Below are 25,797 nucleotides of genomic sequence, written 5' to 3'. Positions count from 1 at the left end.
TGTACAGTTTAGTAGTACTACAAATATTCACCCTGTTATACAACCACTATCCACCATCCATCTCCAATACCTTTTAATCTTGCAAAATTAAAACTCTGTATCCATTAAACAATAATTCCCTATTTCCCCCTCCTCCCAGTCCCTGCCACTATCATTTTACTATCTGTCTCTGAATTTTATGACTACTGTAGGTACCCCATATAAATAGAACAATGTTTATCATTTTGTAAATGGCTTATTTCACATAATATAATGCCCTCATGGGGCTGGGATTGTGGCTCAGCAATAGAACACTCACCTAGCATGCACGGAGCCCTGGGTTCAATCCTCAGCACCACATAAAAATAAATGAATGGAATAAAGGTATTGTGTCCAACTACAACTATAAAAAAATAAATATTTTTTAAAAAATATAATGCCCTCATGATTCATCCACATTTTAAGAATTTATTTCTTATTTAAGAATGAATAATATTTTGTTGTATTAAATAGCCAAACGCTGTTTAAAATGCCTTATATATATTAACTCATGGGTTGATTGTGAAGCTCTGGGTTATATTATATTACCATTTACATTTTATGGAAACTAATGCACTAAGATGTTAAATGATGTGTCCCACAGGTAATCTATTCACAAATGGGGGGTAGAGTATTATAACTTTGTATCAATTCCATAAACTATTTCTTCAATTGACTTTTCCAATATTTATTTTTATTTGGTGCCACGGATCGAACCCAGTGCCTCATATATGCTAGGTGAGTGTTCTACCACTGAGTCACAATCCCCACCCCCCACCCAACTTCTCCAATATTTAATATGATCCTTACCAGCATTTCTGGCCCAACAGAATTCATATCCATCTTCCCAATATCATAGCTTTGGCTATCATTAAAAAGGGAAAAATATATATATACATCTGTGTATGTACATATTTATATTTCAATATATATCATTTTAAAGATTACATATTATTAAGAAGACATAATCATACTTTATTCAAATTTTTCTATTTTGTACTACAAGAGATGGTTAGCCAACTAACATAAAAGTCAATTTTATACAGCAATACTTCCTAACTCTAGAAAAAACACAATTTCCTCAAGAGATAGCCAACATATCAACACTGTGATTATATTAATGCTCTTTTTAATTTGGCTATAAATATATATACTGCATTAAAATAATTTACACATGTATTTAAGCTTTTAGTTAGTGGGCACATTTTGAAGTCTAAGAAATATAAATGCATTTTAAAATAAAATAAATACAGCTGTTATCACAGAAACAAATGTGTTAGCAATATTCATTAAACCTTATGATACCCTTGTGAAGCACTATTGGTTCTATTTTGCAGCTGAATGAACCAACAAAGCAAGAGTGATTTCTAATATATTCTAGATTCGTAGGTAGAATGAGAGCTGAAAAGATAGGGAGTAGAGAAATTTGACTTTCAGTTCTCTGCTTTAATAATTACCAAGACATATTCTCTATTGGACATTCTGATAACCACACACAATATATTACTATGACTCTCAAGATTTCAAAATTGAAAACTGAAAAAGTGAAATAAAGATCATTCACCATTGGTATTCCAGGGGAGTATTTCAATAAATCTTGGTAAATTAAACTAAGTTAAAGACAGTATTTTGAAATACAAAATGTTCTTAAAAAAAAAAAAAAAGACCCAGAATTGAGAAAACAAAGTTTTAGCTTGTTAACAACGATATAATGTTAGCCTAGTCACTGTAAGCCTATTTAATGGGGGTTATGTAACATTAAACTTTCTACTACAAGTCTTTAAAACAACCAATAACAAAGGAAACTTTGGCAATAGTGATTTAAGGAGCTCTTTTGACCCTTCTCCACCTCTGTGAAGTGACCATTCATTTGGAAATTAAGACAAACAACCACATAAAATTGGTAGTGTGTCATAAGGGCATATAGAAATATGGGGAAACATTTGTTCATGAATATAAACGAAATCTCATTAAAAACAGTGAGAATCTGTGTCATTTAAACTACTTCTATCCATTTTGGCTCTATGTGGTGGGTGCAGTCAAGAAGATGGAAATTCTCTCCCCCTCCTTCTCCTGAAATGCTAGGCTCTGGTTTCACCTTAGGAGGGGCTGGCTACCAGCCCTTCTTACCATTCTCAGGCCTGTGTTATGGAATTACTATTCAGGGCAGGCACAATTATGAAGACTTGGCTTCTTTGGTCCACTCAGCTTTCACTCTTAGGCTAAGGACTCTACCATGGGAATTTCAGGTGAAGAATACTGATACCCTGATCACCTTTACCCCAGTTGATTCATCAGGCAGAGCTTCCATGTCAAAACTAAGAAGACTAGAAGTAACATACAGCCAGTATACACTCATAAAGCATGGGTATAATTCTCAGAGAAGCAAGTCACATTCCCAGCTCTAGTCGTGTGGCAGAGAAGTTCTGCCTGGGGAGTGAGGGGAAACAGGCAGTTAAGAGAACACTGAGTGCACCTTGTTGAAAACAATGGAGATCTGGGTGGTGAGCAATTATGAGGAGACTGGCTGGTAGCTCCTCGGTAATCTTGCAACAAGTTAAAGCAGCAGACAAGCCAGAAGGTTAGCACGGAGACCAAGGAAAGAACAAAACAAGAACATCTCTTGGGTCACACTTATCCCTGAGGGCCCAAAAGGCTGTGTATCTGTGCTAGGTTGCACCCACTCAGGCACAATCAGAGGTTGTAGTGAGGCGACTAGAAAGTATTACTGAAAGCATAAACAGATCCATCAGCAAACAGCTTGAGCCTGAGTGGATCGAGGGGCTTAAGCAGAACCTCTGACCAAACACCAACTGAAAATTATGCTAAGATGAAGGGTTACTGTAAGAAAGCTAAGTTTAAAAATAAAATCATCTCATACCTAGAGTTCTGAGACTATATGCCCAAGACAGTGCTTTCTCAAACAGGGAAAGAATCTTACTGAATAAGAATAGTGAATGATCCCCAATCAAAAGTGATGGGCCCTAATTGAGGTCTTGTTCAAATGCAGAACAACACCTGCAGGCTAACCAGTGGAAGTACTAATGAGCAACACCAGGCCTATTTCAAATGTAAAAGGCCTAGAGGGTCACCTGTGGGAACCCCTTCAGCCAACTCCTTTGTCCCAGAGTTGGGAAAACCGGAAGGTGGGGGTGAACCCAGATGGAAATTATAGGAAGGGGATAGCCTTGGTGCTATTTTCCATGCCCTGTTTAACAGCTTTTGTTCCATGCTCTACCCAGAGCCATATGCAAGGTACTAATTTAGCACAGCAAAATGGGTTTTCTGCATGGCGGGAGTTCTCTTTTCTCACTTAAATAAATCCTACTGTGCTTACGTTTTCCTTCCGTGATTGTTCCTGGATTTTACTCTTCAAACTTATGAGACAAGAACCCAGAAGGAAATTGGCATAGCGGGGAATCTAGTCTCATCTCAAAAACTCTGGTTTCATTACTAGTCCCTGCCTGAAAGCCGGGTAAAACAGTAAACTTCCTGAAATGTGAAAACAACCTCTAAACAAACACACATTCTAGAGGAAAGGGGAAAGCCTAAACTGGCTAAGTGGACTTAAGCACAACCTTTGACCAATAACTGGATTACAAGGATGCAGGAGTGACATCTAGGAGGCCATGAAAAGATTAAAAAAAAAAAAGGAGGAATCTGAACTGGGGCATCAGTCAAACGACCAAACAAGAAAATAAAAATAAGCTCAAAAGGGGGAGAAATGGCATTTAGACTTGGTACAATATATTGTTCAAAATGTATAGTTTTTTAATATTTATTTTATAGTTGTAGTTGGACACAACACCTTTATCTTATTTATTTATTTTTATGTGGTGTTGAGGATCAAACCCAACACCTCATACATGCTAGGTGAGCACTCCACCGCTCAGCCACAACCCCAGCCCCAAAAGGTCTAGTTTTAAACAAAATATTACAAGATATGCAATAAGACAGAAAACTGTGACCCATACAGAAGAAAAACAGAAAGCAATAAAAACTTCCTTTACGAATGCCCTTAATGTTGCACTTAATAAAGGCTTCAAAGTCACTACTACAATTCATTCAGAGAACTAAGGGCAACAATGTTTAAAGAATTAAAGGAGTATATGATAGCAATGATTCATCATATAGAAAATCAGATTATAAATATAAATTATAAAAAAGAAACAATGAAAATTCGGGATTTAGAATTTAAGAGGCAAAGCAAACAATAATCAAAATTGAAGACAGATCAATAGATCCTAAAAATCTGAAAAACAAACAGGAAAAAATAAGAAAAATCAACAGAGGCTCAGAGAAATGTGGAACACCACTAAGCACACCAACATATGTGAAATGGGAGTAACAGAAAGAAGAGAAAGGGACAAAACATATTGAAAGAAATAATGATAAACTGGGTGTGGTGGTGCACACCTGTAATCCCAGCAAATCAGGAAGTTTAGGCAAGAGGATCACAAGTTTAAGGCCGACCTCAGCAATTTAGCAAGTTCCTAAGCAACTTAGAGGAGGATCCTGAGTTCAAAGCTAAGTGGACTTAAGCACAACCTTTGACCAATAACTGGATTACAAGGATGCAGGAGTGACATCTAGGAGGCCATGAAAAGATTAAAAAAAAAAAAAAAAAGGAGGAATCTGAACTGGGGCATCAGTCAAATGACCAAACAAGAAAATAAAAATAAGCTCAAAATTGAGGCACTAAGCAACTCAGCAAGACCCTAACTCTAAATAAAATATAAAAAAGGGCTGGGGATGTTGCTCAGTGGTTAGACACCCCTATGTTCAATCCCCAGTACCAAAAAACAGAACAGATACAGAAAACCAATTATTATATGATTCCACTTACATGAAGTACCTAGCCATAAGGAGAGAAAGCAGAATAGAGGTTATTTGGTGGCTGAGAGAAGAAAAATGGGGAGTTATTGATTAATGGGTAGATTATTTCTGTTTGGGATAATGAAACAGTTCTAAAAATTGTTACACCACACTGTGAATATACTTAACGTCACCTAATTATACACTTAAACATGTTTGAAATGGTAAACTTTATATGTGTATTTTACCACAATAAAAAAAAATCAATGGTTAAAAAAGGGAATTAAGTTCTTACACATGCTACAACACGGATGAATATTATGCAAAGTGAAATAAGCCAGACATACTAAAAACAAATACTAAATGATTCCACTTACATGAAATATCTAGAATAGGAAAATTCATGACAGAAAATAGATTACAGATTACCAGTGGATGGGGGAAGTAAAGGAAGGAGAGTTAATGCTCAAAGGTTACAGAGTTTCTGTTTCAGGTGATGAAAAGTTTTTTAAATAGATAGTGGTGAAGTATGGCTCCACAATATTGTGAATATAATTAATACCATTGCATCAAACACTTAAAATGGTTAAAGGGGCAAGTTTTGTTATATGTATTTTACCAAAATAAAAAAATTGATTAATTTTTTTTTAAAAAAATCTAAGTCAAAAGAGATAGTAAAGGGGGGGAAATTAGTTATGAGACATACAAGAAACAAAAGGAAAAATATCAAACATAAATACAATAATATTAATATTAACATTTACTATAAATGGATTAAACAATACGATCAAATGACAGATGTAAGACTAAATTGAAAAAACAAAATCCAACTATATGCTGCCTATAAAAGACACACTTTAGATTCAAAGATACAAAGAGGTTAGAGATAAATGTTGTTTACATAGTATGAACAAAACATACCATGTAAACAACAATAATAAGAGAGCTAGAGTATAAGACAGCTAGAGTGGGTATGCTAATATCAGACAAAATAAACTTCACAACAAAAATGTCAATAGAGATAAAGAGGAATGTTTATAATGATAAATGGACAATTCATTAGTAAACTGTAACATTTGTGTCTGTCCCAAGATACATGAAGCAAAAAACTGACAAAATTGAAGTGAGATACATAATCCAACAATAGTAGTTTGGGTTCTTCAATACCCTTTTTTTCAATAATGGATACAGCAAGTAAGTAGAATCCCAAAAAGAATATAGAGAAGTTGAACAATGCTTTAAACCTACTAGACCATAACAGACAGCTATAGCAGACTGCACACAGAACATAGTTCAGAATAGAACATACACTGACCACACAAAGCTACATTAGATTGAACAGAATTGAAATCATGCAAAGTATGTTCTCTGTTCACATGGAATTAAGTTAAAAGTCAACAGCAAAAAGAAATTTGGGAAATTAGTAAATGTGGAAAATAAACAATGCATACCTAAATAACTAATGAGTCAAAGTAAAAAACTAATAAGGGGAATTGGAAAATACCTTGAGATGAATGAGAAGGAAAACACAAAACACCAAAACTTATGGGATATAGCTAAAGCAATGCTAAGAGGAAAACTCACAGCTATAAACTTTAACATTAAGAAAGAAGAAAGATCTCAAATTAATATCCTAACCTCCTACCTTAGTTAAGTAGAAAAGGAGAAGCAAGCTAAATCTAAAGCAAGCATAGAGGAAATCACAAAGATTAGAGTGGGAATTAAATAACTGAAAAGCAATGGAAAAAAAGTTCATGGTTTTCAAAGATTAAAAAAAAAAGACAAACTTTTAGCTACAATGACTAATAAAATTAGGGAGAAGATACAAATTATTAAAATTAGGAATGAAAAAGAACATCAATATTGATCTTTGAAGAAAGACTATTCCTAAAAGATCTAATGCCCCAACTATGTGACTTTGAATGAATCTCTTACTCTCACTTAATTTCTATTTCCTTATCTTTACAAATTTGAAGTTGATCTACAGCAGTCATTTTCAAACTTTTTAAAACAGGTAAATAATTTCTTCAAACAAAATCTTACAGACATATTAAATAAGAAACTTATTTAAAGCCTAAATTCTCTATTTAAAGTAACATGGGGATCTTCAAGAATTGTGTAAGACTCCTTTTCCTCCTAAATGAAATCTTAATATTCTTACAGAACCCAAGAGCACCATAGAAAATGTTTTCTATATTCACGAACGAAAATGGTCTGTAAGATTTCTTGCAGCTGCAAATTCTTATCTATATTAAATTATATTATATATTAAAATTGCTATATACAATTCATTGTATTTCCACCAGATGGCACTAACATATCCCATTTTCCATTAAAAATTGGCTTTGTATAGGACCTTTTTTAAATTAATAATTTAACATCATTCATGATTATATAATACCCTTAACTTTTCAAAGCACTATTATGTTACTTATGCTATTCTCACGACAAGCCTGTGACACAGATAATAATTGTGTTTAATTTTCAGTTGAAGACATTGTAGCACATAGTAGTTGTTAGTTGAGTGACTCATGGTCACAGTTGATCAATAACAGATTTTCCAACACCTCTGAGATAGTCTCCTAGATTGTGTTCCATGGCTATATATATATAATTCTCAAGATCTCAGGTTAAGAATGGAAAACAAAAGAATATCAAATAGCATTGAAACTGGTTCAAATTTTGTTTGGGCTCATATAATGTCCCATTAATATTTGTACATTTAATTTTATTATTTCCTTTATTTCTCATTATAAGTCTTCTGGTGATATATTCATGTGTAACAGTAGTAAAGTAAAAGTAGTAAAGATATCACACATTTAGGAAATATGATAGCTATTTTTAAACTCAGAATGGAAATTACATAATCCAGGTTCACTAAACCTAAACACTATGAATTTAGAAAGCTAAGTACTACGAATTTAGAAAGCTATAGCATAAATTTTATTCTTTTGAATTTATGATGTATATAAAAATTTTTACATATGCAATAAAGAAACATACTTCTCTCTCCACTTGAGGATACTACATAGAGGATAACAACTACTTCTAATCAATGGGAACCAACTCATATTACCCACCAAGTGAGATAGATTTCAGATTAATATTTAGAAAACATTAAATAGTGTTGGAAAAGGATTTTTGAGATCCTCCAACATACTGCCCATCCAAACATTTACCTACATTCTCAAAAAAAAAAAAAAAAAACTATCAAAAATAAGTTTAGCTTTAAAAAAATAATGTAAACTTGCAACCATGAAAGGAGGAGGTTGTTGAAACCATGCTCTATTTCAATCTTATTGGGAAAAAGGCAACACAACACACAAGGGGTTGAGAAATACTCTTTGTAACCTACAAGGGATTCTCCTCTTTGGGAATGTATAAACACCTACTTCCTAACCTGCAGGTTGAAGAAGTAAGGTCATTAAATTTTATTAATTAAGGTCAATGTTAGATTATTTTTATAGAACATCTTCATGATTTTATCCAATTCTCCAGAATGTTGTTTTCTCCATTTATCTATTTATCTCGCAGACTCTAATATAACAAGAGATCACCAATTAGGAAATTTCCTGTGTATAGTCTTTGGCTTTATTTAATTCTATTAATTTTTTTTGTTCACAGTTCATTTTGGGAAAAAAAAAAACTCAAAAACTTCTGCAATCTCACAAACATATCAATGATTTTGATGTTTTCTACATCATTTAATATGTTAAAAGAGCTTTTATAAACAATTTTTAGAAAAATATCAAAAGAATGCAAAGTGAATGTTAATAGTAATGTTATGCACAATGGGAGCATAATTATAGGAACTTTAATTTTCCATATTATGTAGGTTTATTATTATTTTTTTAAATGTTTTTTAGTTTTATATGGACACGATATCTTTATTTCATTTATTTATTTTTATGTAGTGCTGGGGATCAAACCCAGTGCCTCACATGTGTAAGGCAAGCACTCTGCCACTAAGTCACAACCCCAGCCCAGGTTTATGATTATTATATTTAGCACAAATAATTTCTTTAATAAAACAAAGAAGTTATAAACTTTATTTTTATTATATCAATGGCTATTACCTTTCATTTTGACTATTTACCCCCAAAATTAATTTACAAAAAAATCAGAGATCTTAGCCCCATCACTGTGAACTGAGACTTGAAGCCCACCTCAGTATGAGGATGTCTGCACTTCCAGACTCAAGGAACATCCCAATGCCAAATGTTCCAGTGCCACTCCCTAGGTAAAGACTTGAGTCCTGCCCCTATGGTCCCAGGCACCAGGCATACTCTATTGTTGAGAGCCACAGCCAAAGGGGCCCCAGCAACCAGCTGCCGGCTGATGATTGGCTCACAGCGGCCCCAGCAACATCTAGCTGATTGGCTCCTCTGCGGTGATGCTCATTGGGCTGTTTCCCTGCCCTTTCAGACCACGGAGCTGCTCATTGGGGGACTTTTTTGGCTCCGCCCACGTGACCCAGCCAATCGGCCTCAAGAGCAGGAGGATTGTGGGAGGTGGAGAGAAGCTTGTGTGGGAGAGAGAGGCTTGTGGAAAGCCGGTGGTGGCAGTTGAGGCTCTGAGGGTTTTTCCTGAGAGGCTGTTTTGTTTGGCGTGTGTGGTTCTAAAAATAAAGTTAGTTTCTTTTGACAAGTGGCTCCTGATTGTGCCCAGCCAGACTGCGGCACTCTATGAGGCTGGCCCCTGCAGCTTTAGATTCCAGGCCTGTCCATGTCACCAGGTTCTAAACTGGAAACCATTGAACCAAGCTCTAGGTATATCTCAGGGCAAGGCTGTCACACCAAACTCAGATTTTAGGCTTTCCCCAACTCCAAGCTTGCCCAAATGACCCAAGGCTCCAGTGAACCCAGGGTATAGTAACACTCCAGTGGAACCTAGCTCCAGATTAACCTTCAAAGACTCAAACAAGAGACTAGTCCATGCAGAAAAACACATAGGCTAGAGGCCAGCATAACGGAGGTCTCCAGCAGCAAAATCACCCATGAACACTACCAAATGGTCTACCAAGTACCACTGCACAGGCTAAAAAGGCTTTCCATACTGAAGCCAGACTGTAAAGAATGGAAGAGCTGCCTATTTTTTCACACGTTCTGACACCAATGCAAGGCCACAAGAAATCAAGGATAATCAGGGAAACATGACACCAACAAAGGAACAAATTAAAGCACAAGTTACCCATCTTAAAGAAACAAAGATCTACAAGTTGCCTGACAAAAATTTCAAAATAATTACCTTTTTAAAGTTCAGTAAGTTAAAAGAGAACACAATACATAAACAAAGTGAAAAGAAGAAACTATTTAAAAAAAAAAAAACAACAAATCCTGGAGCGAGGAACACAACAATGAAACTAAAAGATTTCATAGAGTGCTTCAACAGCAGAATTGTTCAAGCTGAAAAAAAGAACCAGCAAGTTTGAAGATAGGTCATTTAAAATCATTTGGTCAAAGGGACAAAAAGAAGAAAGAATGAAAAATTGAGGAAAGCCTATGAGACCTATGAGAGATAGCATAAAGCAAAAATAAATATATATAATGTGAATCCCAAAAGGACTCATTCATACAAAGGAGCATGGTAACAGAAAGCTTCAGAAAGATTATTTAAGGTAATAATGAGAGAAAAATCTCTTAAACCTATGGCTGGAAGAGAATTTTCAGATTCATGAAAGCCAAAGAATATCACATAGACTAAACATAAAAAGGATCCTCACCATGACAGATTACAGTCAATTTCTTAAAAGTAATATAAAAGGAGAGATACTTGAAAGCAACAAAAGAAGAGTAATTTAGAACATAAAAGGGAATTTTTATAAGACAATCTTGAGGTTTCTAGCAGATAGCTTACAGGTCAAATAGGGAAGGGAGATGATATATTCAAAAGTGCTGAGAGAGAGAAAAAAAAAACTTCCCCAAACAATACTACACTCAGCAAAACTGTCTTTTAGAAATTATTGCAAGGCAAAACACATTCCCAAAAAGTAAGTTATGGGAATTCATCACCACTAGACCTGCATCACACGAAATGACAAAGTTCTTTAAGTTGAAACAAAAAGATGCTAATAATATGGAAACATATAAAAGTGTAAAACGTGGCCAGGGAGTGGTGGCACATGCCTGCAGCTGAGAAGCTGAGGCAGGAGGATCGCAAGATCAAAGCCATCCTCAGCAACTTAGTGAGACCCTAAACAACTCAGTGAGACCCTGTCTCTAAATAAAATACAAAAAAAGGGCTGGGGATTTGACTCAGTGCTCAAATGAGTTCAATCCCCGCCCCCGCCAAAAAAGTGTAAAAACTCATGAGAAACATAAGAATACAGTCAAATTCACAATATTATAATACTGTAATGGTAATATGTGAATCACTTTTAAATGCAGTGTAAAAGTTAAGAGATAAAAGTATTAAAACAATAATAGCTACATTAACTTGTTAATGGATATACAATATGAAAAGATGTAAAATTTGACATTAAAATATAAAATGGGGGGGCTGGGATTGTGGCTCAGCGGTAGAGTACTTGCCTAGTACGTGCGAGGCCCTGGGTTCCATCCTCAGCACCACATAAAAATAAATAAATAAAATAAAGATATGTGTCCAATGACAACTAAAATATAAATATTTTTAAAAATGTATAAAATGGTCAGGTATGGTGGTGCACACCAATAATCCCAACTACCTGGGAGGCTAAGGAAGGAAGTTTGCAAGTTTGAGGCCAGGATGGGCTAATTAGGGAGACCCTGTCTCAAAAAATTAAAATGTTGGTCAGGCAGTGTAGAATACAAAGGTTTTGAATGTGATCAAAGTTAAATTATTATCGGTTTTAAAAAGAATTTTAGAACAAAAAATATCTTATATAAGTCTCATGGTAACCACAGACAAAAAACATGTATCGATACACAAGATAAATTGAAAGGAATCAAAACATACTACTATAAAAAAATCTCAAATCATAAAGGAAGAGAACAAAGGAAGAAAGGAACAAGAACTGAAAATTATTAACAAAATGGCAAACAGAAAGTTATCTGCCAATAATCCATTTAAATGTAAATGGCTTAAACTCTCCAATCAAAAGATATACAGTATTGCATACCTAGGATCACAGCTACTTGGAAGACAGAGGCAGGAAGACTTCAAGGCTAGCCTAGGCTACATAAGATGATCTTCTCTCAAAAAAAAAAAAAAAAGAGCGCTGAATGGGTAATGAAGAAAGAAAGATCTATTTTCTTCCTATAAGAAACTACAGTCTTAAGGATATATGTTGGCTGAAAGTGAAGGGATAGAAAAATATTCAATGTAAAATGGTTACCAAAGGAGAACAGGGGTGTCTATATCAGAAAAAAAGTGGATTTTAAATAAAAAATTATCATAGGAGTCACAAAAATCCATTATATAATGCCTAAGGGATCAATTCACCAAGAGGATATAACAATTGTAAATGTATATGCACCCAATATTTTAGCATCTAAACATATAAAACAAATATTAGCAAACTTTAATACCCTACTTTCATCAACAGACAGATCATCGAGATTCAAAATTAATAAGAAAACACTGTATATACGTACGCATATACATACGTATATATATTCGTATGTATATGCATATATATATGCATATATATATATATATATATATATATATATAGAGAGAGAGAGAGAGAGAGAGAGAGAGAGTTTTGAGATTAGGGCATTTTTCTCCCAGTGGATAAAAGCCCTGCAAATTCTTTGTGGTAAATCAAAAATCAATATCAGTCCAAAGGCTTTTCAGTTGGACTAATTTGTATTTTAGTATACAACCGTTATTTCTAGAATACTAAAATGTTTATAATAAAATTTCTGTATACCTCTTATAAAAAATCCAAGTTCAGCATAATATATATCTTAATCATTAGATAGGATTTTAAAATATAACACAATTTAAATTCCATCAAGGAAACTGAAAGGTCACTAACAAATCTTCTAGACTGTGGAGGAAAGTTCTTTATCAATGCTTTCTTTCCATCTACTTATTTCCTTATGACAAAGAGCAGACACAGAAGCTCAATACAGGTGGTTATGGTATGGCTAAGCGGTAGAGCACTAGCCTAGCCTGTCTGTGACCTTGGGTTTAATCTCCAAAACCACACACGTAAATACATACACAAAGGTAGATAAGAAACACAAACCACAGTTGGGCACAGTGGTGCACACCTATAATCCCAGCAGCTCGGCAGGCTGAGGCAGGAGGATTGGGAGTTTAAATCCAGCTTCAGCAACTCAGCAAGGCCCTATGCAACTCAGGGGGACCCTGTATCTAAATAAAATACAGAAAGGCACTAAGGATGTGGCTCAGTGTTTAAGCGCCACTGGGTTCATTCCCCACTACCAAAAAAACAAACAAAAAACAAGAAAGGAAAAGAAACCTACACTCAAATCTGTCTTTAAAATGGGGAGAGGATAGAAGTGAGCTTTCTAAACAATATCACCACCTGTTATTGCCATTGGAGATTGAACCAGGGGCAATTTACCACTGAATTACTTTCCCAGCCCTCCTTTCTTTTTTCTTTTTCTTTTTCTTTTTTTTTTTTTTTTTTTGAGACAGGGTCTCACTAAATTGTCCAGAATAGAAAAAAAAAAATTAAATGCCATAGAAGGTATCAATAGCAGAACACATCAAACAGAATAAATAAGTAATAAGCTCAAAGACAGGCTATTTGAAAATGCACAGGAGAAAAAAAAAGAATAAATGGGAGTTAAGAAAGCCTACAGGAACTTTGGAACAGTATTTAAAAAGCAAATATTCAGGTTTTGGGGGTTCAAGGAGGACTTGAGAATGCCAAAAATATGGAAAGTTTATTGAAAGATATAATAACATAAAACATTCCGAACCTAGAGAAAGTTACAAATATCCAGGTCCAGAAAGATCAAAGGTCACCTGTCAGACTTAACCCTACCACATCAACCTCAAAACATATTACAATCAATTTGCAAAGGTTAAATATAAAGAGAATATCCTTAAGGCACTAAGAGAAAAGAAATAAGTAACACAGAAGGGTATCCCAATTCACCTGACAGCAGACTTCTCAGAAGAATGTTTATGATACAGGAAAGAGTAGCATGAGATTTTCACAGTATTGAAGGCAAAAACCTGCCAAACAAGAATACTGCACCCACCAATGCTGTCTTCTAGCAATGAAGGAAGGATAAAGATCTTCCCAGACAAACAAAAACTAAGAGAACATATCTCTAACAGGCCTGTGCTGACCTGTGCTACATGAAATGCTAAAAGGATTTCCTCAGCCCTAAAAGAGTCCTTAATAAGTAAGAAAAAAGATACTTAAAGGTACAAAACTCATTAGTAAAAGTAACTATGTACACGATTTCAGAATGTTCTTATAAGCATAGTACATAACCATTCATATTTTATGAAGATTAAAAATTCAAAAAAGTAATAACTATACTAAGATACACAATGTAGAAAGATGTGAGACACCAAAAATTCTTAAGGAGGGGAGGAATGGAGTGTAAGTATAGAGTTTTAATTAGTACATTTTGTTTCTTTGTTTCCTTTATCTTTAAAGTCATGTTAAGTTGCTATTATTTCAAAATAGCTTGTTATAATCAAATTATGTTTTTTGTATGCCTCATGGTAACTACAAAGCAAAAATCTATAACAGAAAAACAAAAAATAAGCAAGGAATCAAAACACTACTAGAGCAAATCACTGAGCCACAAGGAAGACTGTAGAGAATAAGAAAAAAGAACTACAATAAAATAAGAAAAGAAAGTACAAAATGGCTATAGTAAAACTTTACCTATCAATAATTACCTTGGATGTAAATGGGCTAGATTTTCCAATTAAGAGATACAGAGTAAGTGGATGGACTAAAAAGAAAAAAACAACAGCAAGACCCAACTACACGTTGCTTACACAAAACTCACTTTGTCTCTAAGGACACACTTAGACTGAAAATGAAAAGATGGAATAAAATATTCCATGCAGGGCTGGGAACTGTGGTACAGACCTCTAATCCCAGCTACTTAAGAGACTGTCAGGCAAAGGGGTCATGAGTTTAAGGCCAACCTGGGCAACATAGTGAGACCCTATCTTAAAAAAAAAAAAAAAAAAAAAAAAGATATTCCATGCAAACAGAAACAAAAACAACATATATATGTAGTGGCACTCCTCCTCCACAGAAAATCTTAATTAAGCTTCTCCAGAAATCTCCACCATAATTGATTTTAGGACGATCAGCAAAAGAATCTCAACAAGAGTCTAATGTAGTTAAGCTTCCTATTTCCTGTTGCTCTATCTTACAATAATTAAATTTGGAAATGGGCCTAAAAGAGATTGGCACTCCAGGTGCTGAACACCTCTTTACTAGTTTTTCCACAAACATTTATGGACTATCTAGGAGAATGAATGAATGAATATATATATATATATATATATATATATATATATATCAATTTATAAAGGTTTTTAAGGGAAGTGTGTCAGCAAATGCATAGTATGATAAGAAAGATCCTTTAACAAGGCCTCTGGCCTTCAGCTGGAGCTTCACAGAGATGTTTACATTTCAAAGATAAGAAAAGATATTACTAATTGGGCTCCATGGTAACAGATGGCAGTGGGGAGAGAAGAAAGCAGGGAAGAGCTCTCCCCTTCTCAGGTGTTGTCCTTGAAGAGTTAACATGCCCAGAACAGTGAAAGAAAAAGCTGCTTTTATGTGAACTTCTGCAGGCTGTGAACTTCTGAGTCCCTCCCCTTACACACTGGGTATAAACTTCTGAAACTGCCTGAACTAGGGGTTCAGGGGGATTGATTGATTACAGCGAAAGCTGTGCCCTCTGAACCTGACTGCAGCCAAATAACCCTGCTTCCTGTTTCCTATCCAGTGTCCTGCCTCGATTGTTCCCTACAACATATATTGGATATGCCTAACATTGGCATATTCAAATATGTAAAGTAAATATAAATAGACCTAAAGAGAAAGACAGACTCCAACACAGTAATAGTAAGGGACATAAACACCTCACTTTTAGCAACAGATAGATCAGGCAAACAGAATATCAACAAGGAAACAGCAGAATTAAATGGCTCCCTAGATCAAATGAACTTAATGGACATCCACAGAACACTCTACCCAACAGCTACAGAGTACACATTTTTCTCTTCAGCACATGGAATATTCTCCAAGATTCATCATATGATAGGCCACAAAACAAGTCTTGGCAAACTTTAAAGTATTGAAATAATATCAGGCATCTCTTCTGACCATAATGTAATAAAACTAGAAACCATAACAAGAAAATGTTAGAAAATACACAAATACATGGAAATTACTAACAGATCAAGGAAGAAATCAAGTAGAAAATGCAAAAATTTCTTGATTAAAATGAAAATGGAGATAGAATAGACCAAAACCTATGGGGTATAACAAAATCAGTACTAAGAAGAAAATTTGTAGCAATCAACACCTCCATCAAAAAAGAAGAAAGATCTCAGATAAACAACTGATTCCTGCATCTCAAGGAACCTCCCCTCAAAGTAGTAGAAAGAAAAAACAATAATAAATATCAAAGCAGACATAAGTGAAATAGAATCTAAAACAACTATATAAAACATCAATGAAATGAAGAGTTGGTTCTTCAAAAAGATAAAATAGACAAACCTTGATCTAGAATAAGAAAAAGGAGACTCAAATAAAAACCAAATGAAAACGAAGACAATACAACTGATACCAAAGAAATACAAAAAATCAGAAAGTATTATGAACAACTATATGCCAACAAATTTGAGAACCTATAATGGATAAAGCCAGGTGCAATGGTACACGCCTGTAATTCCAGAGGCTCAGTAGGCTGGAGAATCATGAGTTCAAAGCCAGCCTCAGCAACTTAGCGAGGCCCTAAGCAACTCAGAAAGACCCTGTCTCTAAATAAAATATAAAAAAGGGCTGAGGGTTCAATCCTCAATACTGAAAAAAAAAATAAATGGATAAATACATCTCACCAAGATTGAATAATGAAGAAACGGAAAACTTGAACAGAATAATAAGAAGTAATAAAATTAAATCAGTACTAAAAAATCCCATCAATTAAAATCTCAGAACCAGAAAGCTTCACTGTTGAATTCTACCAAACATTTAAAGGAGAACTAACACTAGATCTTCTTAAATTATTCCAAAAAATTGAATGAGGGAATTTATCTAAACACATTCTCTGAGACCAGCATTACCCTAATTAAAAAAATAAAACAGACAAGGAAACAACAGCAACAAAAAACTACAGACCAATATTATTAATGAATATAGATGCAGAAATTCTCAAGAAAATACTAGCAAGGGCCAGGCATGGTGGCACATGCCTATAATCTCAGTGACTTGGGAGGCAGAGACAGGATGATGGAAAGTTTGAGGACATCCTCAGCAACTTAGCGAGGCCCTGTTATATAATAAAAAAATAAAAAGAAAAGAAAATACTAGCAAGCTAAACCCAACAGCACATTAAAAAAGATTAGTCACCATGATTAAGTTAGATTCATCCCACTGATGTAAGGATGGTCCAACATACACAATAAATATGATACACCACATCAACAAAATGAGAGACATTTATCTTCTCAATAGATGTAGAAAGGCATTGATAAAATTCCACATCCCTTCCTGATAAAATGCTGAATAAATTAGGTATATCAGGAATGTACCTTAAAATAATAAACGGACTTTATAATTAGCCAATAGCTAATACTACTGAATGAAGAAAAGCTGAAAACTTTCTCATTAGAACAAGAGAAGGATGCCCCCTCTCACTACTTTTATTCAACATAATACTGGAAGTCCTAATCAGAGCAATCAAGCAAGAGGAAGAAAGAGTACCCAAACTGGAAAAGGGGAAGTCAAATTGTCATCATTCACAGGTGATATGATTCTTATATACAGAAAACCTTAAAGACACCACCAAAAGATTATTAGAAGTAATAAATTAATTTAGAAAAGTTGCAGGATACTAAATTCACATACAAAATAAGCAGCATTGCTATATGCCAATATTGAATTATCTGAAATAGAAATCAGGACAGCCAGTCCCATTTATAATAGATACAAAATCTAGGAGCAAATTTTATCAAAGAGGTTTTAAAAGAGGTCTAAAATGAAAAACATAAAGAAAGAAATTAAAGAGGGCAAAAAAAATAGAAAGACATTCCTTGCTTAAGGAATGGAAGAATCAATATTGTTAAAATATCCACACTACTAAAGTAATATACACATTTTATTTAATCCCATTCAAAATACCAATAACATTCTTCACAGAACTTCACAGAACAGGACAAAACCACCCTAAAACTTGTATGGAACCACAACAGGACCCTAAATATATATTCTCAAAAGAAGGCATACAAATCGCCAATAGGTAGATGAAATGATGCTCAACATCACTAATCATCACTGAAATACAGATGAGATATACCTCACTCCAGTAAGAACGGCTATTATCACAAAGTAAAAAATTAACAAGGATTGGCAAAGATGTGGAAAAAAGGCAATCCTCTCACACTGTTGTTGTGAATGTAAATTAGTACATCTGTTATAGAAAGCAGTATGAAGGTTCTTAAAAAATTAAAAATAGAACTACCATATGACCCAGCAATTCCACTACTAGGTATATATCCAAAGGAAATGAATTTGGTTATGTCAAAGAGACAACTGTGTTTATCACAATACTATTCACAATAGCAAAAAAGACAGAAATGGGCTAAGTTTCCATTAGTGGATGAAAGGATAAAGAAAATGTGATATATATGCACAATGGAATAATATTCAGCCATAAAAAAGAAAGAAACCCCATCACTGTGACAACATGGACAGATACCTAGGCCATTATGTTAAGTGAAGTAAGTCAAGCGGAAATAAGCCAATGAGGAAAAGCTGAAGACTTTCTCATTAGAACAAGACAAGGATGCCCCCTCTCACTACTTTTATTCAACATAATAGTGCACAGAAAGTCAAATGCTGCATGATCTCACTCATGTGCAATCTAAAAAAGTTGATCTCATAAAAGTTCAGAGTGAAATGGTAGTTACCAGAAGCTAGGGAGAAGGTGGAGAGAAGGATGAGGAAAGATTGATCAATGGGAACAAAAGTTACAATTAAAGACTAAGAAAGTTCAGGTGTACTAGTGCACAGTAGAGTAACTATAGATTAACAATTATGTACTATATATCTTAAAAGGCTAGGAGGGCTACAGTTGTAGCTTACTGGTAGAGCACTTGCCTTACATGCACAAAGCCCTCGGTTTGATCCCCAGAACTGCATACATAGATAATAGACAGATAGATGTAAATAAAACTACTCTGAGCACAATATTACAATAATAAATAAAATTAGGATTTTGAATATTTTCACCATAAGGAAATGATAAATGTTTGAAGAGATATATTAATCTGATATAAACATTATACAGTGTATACATGAATTAAAATATATGGCATCCCATCAATGTAATTTTTTGGGGGGTAACAGGGATTGAACTCAAGGGTATTTGACCACAGATCCACATCCCCAGCCCTATTTTGTATTTTGTTTAGAGACAGAGTCTCACTGAGCTGCTTAGCACCTCACTTTTGCTTAGGCTGCCTTTGAACTCACAATCCTCCTGCCTCAGCCTCCAGAGTTGCTGGGATTACAGGCATGTACCACCAAACCCAGCCATTTCTTTACTATTATCATTTTAATTTTTTTTAGTTATAGATGGACACAATACCTTTATTTTATTTATATGTGGTGCTGAGGATCGAACCCAGTGCCTTACACATGCTGGGCAAGCACTCTACCACTAAGCTACAACCCCAGCCCCCCAGTCACTTTTATATCATCAAAAGATGTGGGAAAAATACTTGGAGAGATTTAAAGTATACAAAATAACTAGGGCTAGACTTCATGTTCTTCCTGTTTCCTCCAATATCAGTCTAGTGAAAACACAAAAGCATCATACTAAGTGGTAGTTTACAAAATTGTTTTTTATATACATTTTATGAGAATATGACTGTTGATCAAATTATGTCTATAAAAAGCTTATAATATGGATGTCAGTCATGACCATCATCACATTTTTCTTCCATAAAGTTTAAAAAAAAAAACAGATGTGGAAGCTAACCTACAATAAGAGGGAGGGATTAAAAAAAGAATAGAAGTTTAGTGGAGTAGATGAAGGGGAATGAAGGGAAGGGGGAAAGGATGGGAAAAGGAAAGACAGTTGAATGAATCTGATATAACTTTCCTATGTACATATGTGAATATACCAAAGTGAATCTCACCATCATGTAATAATTTTTAAAAACTATGAATAAATGGCAGGAAGATCAGTAGAGAGAAGGGAACAGGGGTTTGGTGGAAGGATGGGAAAGGAGAGGCACTGGGAACTAGATTAGAACAATATATATTTCATGCTTTTATAATTATGTCAAAATGGATTCTACTGTAATGTATAACTAAAAAGAACCCCAAAAAAGTGTACCCATGTCATATATGAAAATAACCTACATGTAATGCCACTCAAGTCTCTCCCTATTTTAATTTTTTAATTGTTTTTTTTTTAGTTGTTGATGGGACTTTATTTATTTGTATATGGTGCTGAGAATCGAACCCAGTACCTCATGCATGCTAGGCAAGCACTCTACAACTGAGCCACAACCCCAGCCCCAAGTCTCTCCCTATTCTTATGATCAATTCTTAGAGAACATTTATTATGATTCCTAATGCAACCTCATTCTGGGCATAAACTTTATTTTTAACTCCAGTCTTAAATCTCCAGAAGCCATCATATCACCAGCATTTTTTTTAACCTTTCCACTGTTACCTCCTTAGCATCCCACTGTTTTCATAAGTTGATGCCACTTTGTGAGTGTCCTATTCCCCAATGCTGTTAAATCCTGGAATAGAGCTTAGTTATTATGCATTTTATATAAGGGTGATCATTTACATGAAATCTGTGGTAAAACCTATGGTGAACTAGGTAACTTCTTCTGTATATTTCAAAGAATCAAATTTATTTAAAAAATGTGATTTAGAATTAAAATTCCAGGAATGTTCCAATTATTTAAAACAGTCTAAATTGAGACAAGTGTACATTTTATAATTGCATAAGATCACTCTGTCAGGCAATGTTCTTTATACGAAGTTTGAGCCATCTTTGAACTTTAAAAAGTTTTTTACATAAACAAGTTATTTGCACAAATACTTTGATAGAGATATATAGGCTGTAAGTACTATAATCTCAATGATGAAACATGTATTTATCTCCTTAGATGACAAATGTAATTTTCACAATCATTAAAACTATAGTTAAAATAATCATGGGAGTATCTTCAAATAACTAGAATTAACCCTTTACTCAGAAAGAGTTAATAGTGGTGAACTGATTGGATATTTTTTACCCCACAAGTGTCTGATATTCAAAGTGATAATGCCAGAAAAACACACTTTTCATATAAATTCATTTAACTAACAATTATCAAATAACTATTTTATGTTGGAATCTGTGCTGGACCTACATTTTCAAGTGAAAGATAGGATTCTTAGATGTAATTACTGTATTGTTATATTATTCTCTTGATACTTTTATATTATTCTCTTGATACTTGATGCAGCATGGCAGTACAAATCTTAGTATAGTATTCAGGATACAATAAGCACTAAATATATATTTATTTGACAAATATCAAAATACCAAAATTCACAAGACTTGTAATTTTAGCTGATTCTACTCTTGCCCACCCCTTTCCCCACCTTCTACTTAGGAGTGGTCAGAAATCAGTAAGTACCAAAGCACCAGGCACGGGGTGCACAACTGTAATTCTAGAAGCTTGGGCAGCTGAAACAGGGGGATCACAAGTTCAAAGCCAGCCTCAACAACTTAGCAAGGCCCTAATAAAATACAGAAGAATGGCTCAGTGGTTAAATGTCCCTGGGTTCAATCCCTGATGCAAAAAAAAAAAAAGTACCAAAGCAAAATCAACAAATTCAACACAAATTTTCATACTCCTGATGAAGAGACAAAGGAGAAATAGAGGGGAATTAATGCTCTTACAATATATTAAGAAGGGAATTCATCTTTATTTTTATATCAACTGGCAACATGTAAGAATAAAAAAAAATAATACATGTTAAAGGAGTAAATAAATTAAAATGTTGGCTTTCAAAGTCAGAAAAGGTTTAAACTGCCAAAATATGCTAGATTAAATATTAGCAGACCTGTATTATAATTTCCTAAATTTACATTCTTTTTTTGTTTACATTACCTAAGCCAGAAAGAACTTTCTTGATATTTATTATGCTTGTGGGTTTCTACTCCGAAGTTGTAACAGAGAACATGAAGATATCCTGTCTGTAGTAAAAAAAAAAAAATAATAATAATAACATGTCAGATTCATGATTTCCTTAAAGTTAAAAATAAGTATCAACAGCTGCTCAATGTCTTTAAAATACGTCCACAATGCATTCTGTACATCAAAATAAACTTCCTTATCAAAACCTGTCAATTTATATAAAGAAAACTACAAAACATTCAAGTTAAAAATTACAATAGATTAGTAGTAGAATGTGAAACATACTTTGTAACTTCAATGGAGAAATCCAATCACTGCACAGCAAAACAACAGGCTAAAACATTGATTTGGGTTGCCAGATCTAGGAAAAGGCGTTAAGTAGGAAGTAGACTCAAAGACAAAAGTTAGGACTGGGGATGTGGCTCAAGCGGTAGCGCGCTCGCCTGGCATGCGTGTGGCCCAGGTTCGATACTCAGCACCACATACTAACAAAGATGTTGTGTCCGCTGAAAACTAAAAAAATAAATATTAAAATTCTCTCTCTCTCTTAAAAAAAAGACAAAAATTACTATTGAGGAGGGAAAAGGAATGATTCTTTTTTTCAAAATTAAGACAACTTTTTAAAATTCTAAATTCTAAAATATGTTCAAAGAACTATCCAGTCATAAGGTTTATTTAGAAATAACTGGTTTAATGGACTTTCTTGAACAACAACAAAAATTTCCTTTTTATAAATTACCATGAAGATAAAAGTAGAAACAAATATGTGAATAGTGAATACCACAGGAAAGTACTCTTTTGTAGGCTAATCAGCATCTCAGTCCCTCCATTAATGCCACATTTTACAGAAATTTCACCCTTCAACATACTAGAAATGGAAGAAGAAAAATTGTTTAATTCTAATAAATTATCAAAATACCCCCTCACCTATCCAGAATTAAAGAAATCACATATACAGAATTTGATTATACTCATATAAAGGAGTCCTTTATAAGATTTACCTGAGGAGCTGGGGTTGTAGCTCAGCAGTAGAGCACTTGCCTACCATGTGTGAGGCCCTGGGTTCGATCCTCAGTGCCACATAAAATAAAATAAAGATATTGTGGCCATCTACAACTAAAAAATAAAATAAAGCGTTTAAAAAAAAAAAGATTTACCTGAGCAAGACTACAGAAGCTGATCCTCAATTGAGAATCTGAAGCAAGTTATTTATAGGTAATGTATAAAGACCGATCTTTCTTCAAAAAAAAAAAAAACCCTTTCCCTTCAACTTACAGTACATTCAAAAAGTAGAAATTCAATATGCATGCCTGAGCACATCAGACCTAATATATATATATATATATATATATATATATATATATATATATATATGAATTTAAAATAAAGAATACTCTTGTTAATGTGTGCCTCGTATGAATCCATTGGTATTTAAATGCATTCTTTTTTTTTCTGGATTCTAGATATTAATTTTAATTACTTTGAAACAACAAAATTTAATAACAAATGTTTAACAAGCACCCATTATAACTGCAAAACTATGAAATTAGCATTATTTGTATCTGATCAGCTATACAAAAAACTCACTAATTTTTCTTTCGAAAAAAGCTAGTAGAAATCCCAAACAACAGGGGAGAAGCGACTTTGCTAAACTAGCACCATAATTCCAGTCAGCTGGAAGGAAGGGCGGGGGAAGAGGCAAGGCTGTTGGACACATAAAGGGTAGTTCTTAACTTATGGCCCCACTTTTGCTCTGAGGCAACACTGGATCTATCAAAGAAGAAAATTGCTGTGGCTGGAGATGAAAACAAAAGCTTTGGGATCAGATGTTACAGGAGGCCCCTCAGGGGCGGCAGAATCAGAGTATCCAGAACGTAGGGCTGGAGTGGGCATCAGGAACTAGGGGGTTTCTTCTTGGCTTCCAAATCCTTTTTAATCTCTTCAAGTTTTTAGCCAAGTTTGGTATGTCATAGTTCTGAGCCAGATACATTCCAACCACGTTGCCAAAAGTAAATCCAAGCAGGAACTGGAGCATGCTGTCGGCCGAGAACACAAGGAGGGACAGAAACCCGGTATTGTGTCCAACTACAACTAAAAATAAATATTAAAAAAACAATTTAACTTATTATGTGCCCCAGTTCGCATAGGTTCAAACAGGGCCGGCCAACTATGTAGCTATGCTGGAATAATGCAGCTCACACCCACTTGCAGAGGCCTACAACTAAATTTACACAGAGAAAATGGAAAATAAAATTTTTGATGAACATTTATGTGTACTGAGCCTTTATTCAACTTCCTCAGTATTTGTCTCTACTCTCACAATACCTTCAAGTGTACTCATATTAAATGCTACTTCCTAGGGGAGAAAAGAATACAAAATAATAATAAACTTATAACAATAAAACTATAAAAGACTAAAAGTGTTATGGTTTAGAATATGAGGTGTTTCCTGAAAGCTCATGTGTGAGACAATGTAAGAAAGAGGTAAATGTTTGGGTTATGATATCCTTAACCTAATCAGTGACCTAATCCTTCCTCTGATAGGAATTAACTAGATGATAACTGTAGGCAGGTAGGGTGTGGAGGTAGATCATTGCGGAAATGCCTTTGGGGTATATATTCTGTCAGTGGTGAGGGTAGTCTCCCTCTCTGCCCTGTTCCTCGCTGCTTTCCTCCGCCACAGTCTTCTGCCATGGTTTGTGCCCAGAGCAATGGAGTTGGCCATCTATCTACTGAAACTATGAGCCTCCAAATAAACTTTTCCTCCTCTAATTGTTCTTGTCAGGTCTTTGGTGGCAGTGGCAAAAAAGCTAACTTAAAAAAAAATCTCTCAAAAGACATGTACCAATGTGTGTGTGTGGTGCCGGGGATTGAAACCAGGGCCTTGTGGATGCGAGGCAAGCATTCTACCAACTGAGCTATATCCCCAGCCCAGTACTAATTTTTTTAATACAATGACTAAAAAAATGCTTTTACTACTAATACTGCTCCATTCATTTATTCCTTCAGTAACAACTATTCACCAAGCATCTCCTATCTAGTAAGTATTAATCTAGGAATTATAGTTAGATCATGGAACAAAAAGGATAAAAATCTCTGTCCTTCTGAAACATTTTTAATGGGATATTGAAGTAAAAAGGTTAATAAAAACATTTGTTTAAAGAAATATGTTGTTGGGGCTGGGGATGTGGCTCAAGCTGTAGCGCGCTCGCCTGGCATGCGTGCGGCTCAGGTTCGATCCTCAGCACCACATACAAACAAAGATGTTGCGTCCTCCGAAAACTAAAAAATAAATATTAAAATTCTCTCTCTCTCTCTCTCTCTCTCTCTCTCTCTCTCTCTCTCTCTCTCTCTCAAAAAGAAAGAAAGAAAGAAAGAAATATGTTGTCCATGCAGTAGGCCTTGGGTTCAATTCCCAGCACTGCAAAAATAAAGTAGAAGGAAGGATGGAAAGTCAGTCTAGCCTTCCATGGAATGCTAACATCTTACTTTGCCAGAAAATACAACAAAAGCATCACTAAGAAAGCAGATCTGTAAATCTAGCATACTACTAGTCTTATACAAAGGGACGTATGAGAACTCCAGGATACATGATATATCCAGAAACTTGAGTCATTGCTACATCAACTGGCCTGGAAATGACAGCTT

The 25,797-nt window shown here is 34.6% G+C and overlaps 1 protein-coding gene and 1 pseudogene across 1 annotated transcript in view; both read right to left on the bottom strand.

The window, feature by feature from the left end:
* Tex11 (testis expressed 11) overlaps positions 1-25,797 on the bottom strand; it is a 271,569-nt gene that overhangs the window by 181,528 nt on the left and 64,244 nt on the right. Inside the window, exons 6-7 of the mRNA XM_046467052.2 lie at positions 22,123-22,208; positions 829-883 (exon numbers count right to left, since the gene is read on the bottom strand). Of these exons, the coding sequence (XP_046323008.2) occupies positions 829-883; positions 22,123-22,208 (141 nt within the window). The remainder of the gene's footprint in view (positions 1-828; positions 884-22,122; positions 22,209-25,797) is intronic.
* LOC124108594 (short transmembrane mitochondrial protein 1-like) lies at positions 23,647-24,216 on the bottom strand (annotated as a pseudogene).

This window comes from Marmota monax, unplaced genomic scaffold, assembly GCF_021218885.2.
Source record: "Marmota monax isolate L192 unplaced genomic scaffold, Marmota_monax_Labrador192_F-V1.1 WCK01_AAM20220418_F8-fsc00284, whole genome shotgun sequence".
NCBI lineage: Eukaryota > Metazoa > Chordata > Mammalia > Rodentia > Sciuridae > Marmota > Marmota monax.
Note: the sequence above shows the minus strand (reverse complement) of the source record. Positions and strands in the feature narration are given on the sequence as shown.